Here is a 3,416-nt window from a genome sequence, read left to right on the forward strand (position 1 = left end):
ATCCTATAGACCCCAGGTCTCTCGATAAAGAGTACCTGTCACGTGCCGATTGCTGTCAAAATGGATGTTAACATTCCATGTGACAGCAATAAAAAGTGCTAAAAATTTTTTTGAAAGCGACAGTAGAGAAATAAATATTTAAAACAGTGATCGCCCCATAATTGAGGTATCACCACGAGCGTCGGATCATGGTCAGTAATTCTAGCACCAGACCTCCTCTGTAAATCTAAAGTGGTAACCTATAAACCTATAACCTATAAAAGTTGAAGTGGTTAATTTCAATATGTCTGGTAGTGCGCATTAGAAACACTTTTGCCGATTAATCCGCATTAAAATTTAGCAACCGTTCCGAAAGCGAACATATTTCGAACAAAATTCTACAGGTATAAGGCCAGCTTTAGGATTGTAGTAAACCCTTTACCCCTGGACTCTGTGATGAGGCTGTGCTAGTTATCCCTGTTGGTGAGACAGACTTACTTTCTGTTGTGTCACCGGGGCAGGAAGTGAGGGGAAATCTCCCATATGGAGACACAGGCAGTGATAATAACCCAGAAGAGGTTTTTACATACAGTACAGCAGATGCTGGCAAAGCCCTGATGGGAGATGATTTATGATTTGTGGTGTATCTAAAGATATGTAAATAGATCCATTTTTTATATTGGGGGGGGAATAAATGTTTAATGAATACCTATTGGGAAGCCCCCCCGCTCACTTCCTCTCTTCCTGAGATGACGGGGAGTGAGAAGACATAAAAGATTAAAAAAAAACCTTGGAAAAGATTGAACTCTTTTCCCACTCTATCCAAAAAAATAAAGAAATTGGTGGAGTTTCACTTTAATATCTGTACTTTAACTTACCTTCTTTTTTTTTTCTTTATAGAGGCGCAGATTTGGTTCCGAGGACGAAAGGGCAAAATTAGTGGAACATAGGGAGGAAGAGGAAAGGCAAGAGGAGGACAGAATAAGGGAGGAGGCCAGGATAAAGAAGGAGGAGAGGATAAGAGAGGACAGAATGAGGGAGGAGGCCAGGATAAAGAAGGAGGAGAGGATAAGAGAGGACAGGATGAGGGAGGAGGCCAGTATAAAGAAGGAGGAGAGGATAAGAGAGGACAGAATGAGGGAGGAGGCCAGGATAAAGAAGGAGGAGAGGATAAGAGAGGACAGAATGAGGGAGGAGGCCAGGATAAAGAAGGAGGAGAGGATAAGAGAGGACAGAATGAGGGAGGAGGCCAGGATAAAGAAGGAGGAGAGGATAAGAGAGGACAGACTGAGGGAGGAGGCCAGGATAAAGGAGGAGGAGAGGATAAGAAAGGAGGAGAGGATAAGAGAGGAAGACAGAAAAGAGGACAGAACGAGGGAGGAGGCCAGGATAAAGGAGGAGAACAGAAAAAAGGAGGAGGAGGCCAGTATAAAGGAAGAGGCCTTCGTGAGGGAGTGCGAGAGCATAATAGAGGAGGCCAGGATGAGGGAGAAGACCTGGATTAGACAAAAGGCCAGGATGAGGGAAGAGGCCAGAATGAGGGAGGAGGCCAGGATAAAGAAGGAGGAGAGGATAAGAGAGGACAGGATGAGGGAGGAGGCCAGGATAAAGAAGGAGGAGAGGATAAGAGAGGACAGAATGAGGGAGGAGGCCAGGATAAAGAAGGAGGAGAGGATAAGAGAGGACAGGATGAGGGAGGAGGCCAGGATAAAGAAGGAGGAGAGGATAAGAGAGGACAGAATGAGGGAGGAGGCCAGGATAAAGAAGGAGGAGAGGATAAGAGAGGACAGAATGAGGGAGGAGGCCAGGATAAAGAAGGAGGAGAGGATAAGAGAGGACAGAATGAGGGAGGTGGCCAGGATAAAGAAGGAGGAGAGGATAAGAGAGGACAGAATGAGGGAGGAGGCCAGGATAAAGGAGGAGGAGAGGATAAGAAAGGAGGAGAGGATAAGAGAGGAAGACAGAAAAGAGGACAGAACGAGGGAGGAGGCCAGGATAAAGGAGGAGAACAGAAAAAAGGAGGAGGAGGCCAATATAAAGGAAGAGGCCTTCGTGAGGGAGTGCGAGAGCATAATAGAGGAGGCCAGGATGAGGGAGAAGACCTGGATTAGACAGAAGGCCAGGATGAGGGAAGAGGCCAGGATGAGGGAAGAGGCCAGGATAAAGGAGGAGAACAGAAAAAAAGAGGAGGTCAGGATAAAGGAAAAGGCCATAGGGAGGGAGGCAAGGTCAAGAGAGCTGGGCAGGGAAAAGAAGGAGGCCAGGATAAGAGAGGAGGCCAGGAAGAGAGAGGATGACATAGAGGTAAAGTCATGGCTGCAGGCCAGGAAAAGGGAGGACGCCAGGATAAAAGAGGAGGACAGAATGAGGGAGGAGGCCAGTTTAAAGGCAGAGGACATAGTGGGGGAGGCAAGGTCAAGGGAGAAGGCCAGGATAAGAGCAGAGGCCAGGATAAGAGCGGAGGCCAGGATAAAAGAACAAGCCAGGAGAAGGGAGTACACAAGGATAATAGAGGAGGCCAGGATGAGAAAAGAGGCCAGGAAGAGGGAAGAGGCCAGGATAAGGGAGAAGGTGGCCAGGATAATGGAGGAGGAGGCCAGGATGATGGAGGAGGAGGCCAGGATGAGGGAGGAGGAGGCCAGGCTAATGGAGGAGATAGCCAGGATGAGGGAGGAGGCCAGGATGAGGGAAGAGGCCAGGATGAGGGAGAAGGAGGCCAGAATGAGGGAGGAGGCCAGGATGAGGGAAGAGGCCAGGATGAGGGAAGAGGCCAGGAGGAGGGAAGAGGCCAGGAGGAGACAGGGGAGACAGGAGAGCAGGAGAATGCCGCGGACAGCGGAACAAAGGCTGAGGTGGCAGTTCAATAAACCCAGAGAGAAGCTAGTGGTGGAGATCCGAAGAAATGTCACATACTACAAGTGGTGAAACCAGACAGACAGGGAGAGGAATGCAGCAGAACTGGGGAAAAAATGAAGAAAGCAGAGGAGAGGAAACAAAGAGGGAAGAGGCCATGATAAGGGAGTTGGTGGTCAGGGTGAGAAAGTGGCAGTGGGGGGGGGCAAGAGAAGAGAGAGGATGAGGAGGAATAGGGTGAGGAGTGGGGAGTGGGGGGAACAGCAGTGTCTGATGGGGGGTGAGGAGTGGAGGAAACAGCAGTGTCTGATGGGGGGTGAGGAGTGGGGTGGGGGGAACAGCCGTGTCTGCTGGGGGGTGAGGAGTCGGAGGAACAGCAGTGTCTGATTGGGGGTGAGGAGTGGGGGGAACAGCAGTGTCTGATGGGGGGTGGGGGGAACAGCAGTGTCTGATTGGGGGTGAGGAGTGGGGAGAATAGCAGTGTCTGATGGGGGGAATAGCAGTGTCTGATGGGGGGTGAGGAGTGGGGTAGGGGGGAACAGCAGTGTCTGATGGGGGGTGAGGAGTGGGGTGGGGGGAACAGC

The 3,416-nt window shown here is 50.3% G+C and overlaps 1 protein-coding gene across 1 annotated transcript; it reads left to right on the top strand.

The window, feature by feature from the left end:
• The first annotated feature begins 476 nt into the window (after nucleotides 1-476).
• On the top strand, nucleotides 477-2,943 carry LOC141113750 (uncharacterized). The gene has a single exon (XM_073607034.1). The coding sequence runs from the start codon at nucleotides 1,012-1,014 to the stop codon at nucleotides 2,902-2,904; it is 1,893 nt and encodes a 630-aa protein (XP_073463135.1). The 5' UTR covers nucleotides 477-1,011; the 3' UTR covers nucleotides 2,905-2,943.
• Nucleotides 2,944-3,416: the final 473 nt, after the last annotated feature.

Source organism: Aquarana catesbeiana, linkage group LG12 (genome assembly GCF_042186555.1).
Source record: "Aquarana catesbeiana isolate 2022-GZ linkage group LG12, ASM4218655v1, whole genome shotgun sequence".
Classification (NCBI taxonomy): domain Eukaryota; kingdom Metazoa; phylum Chordata; class Amphibia; order Anura; family Ranidae; genus Aquarana; species Aquarana catesbeiana.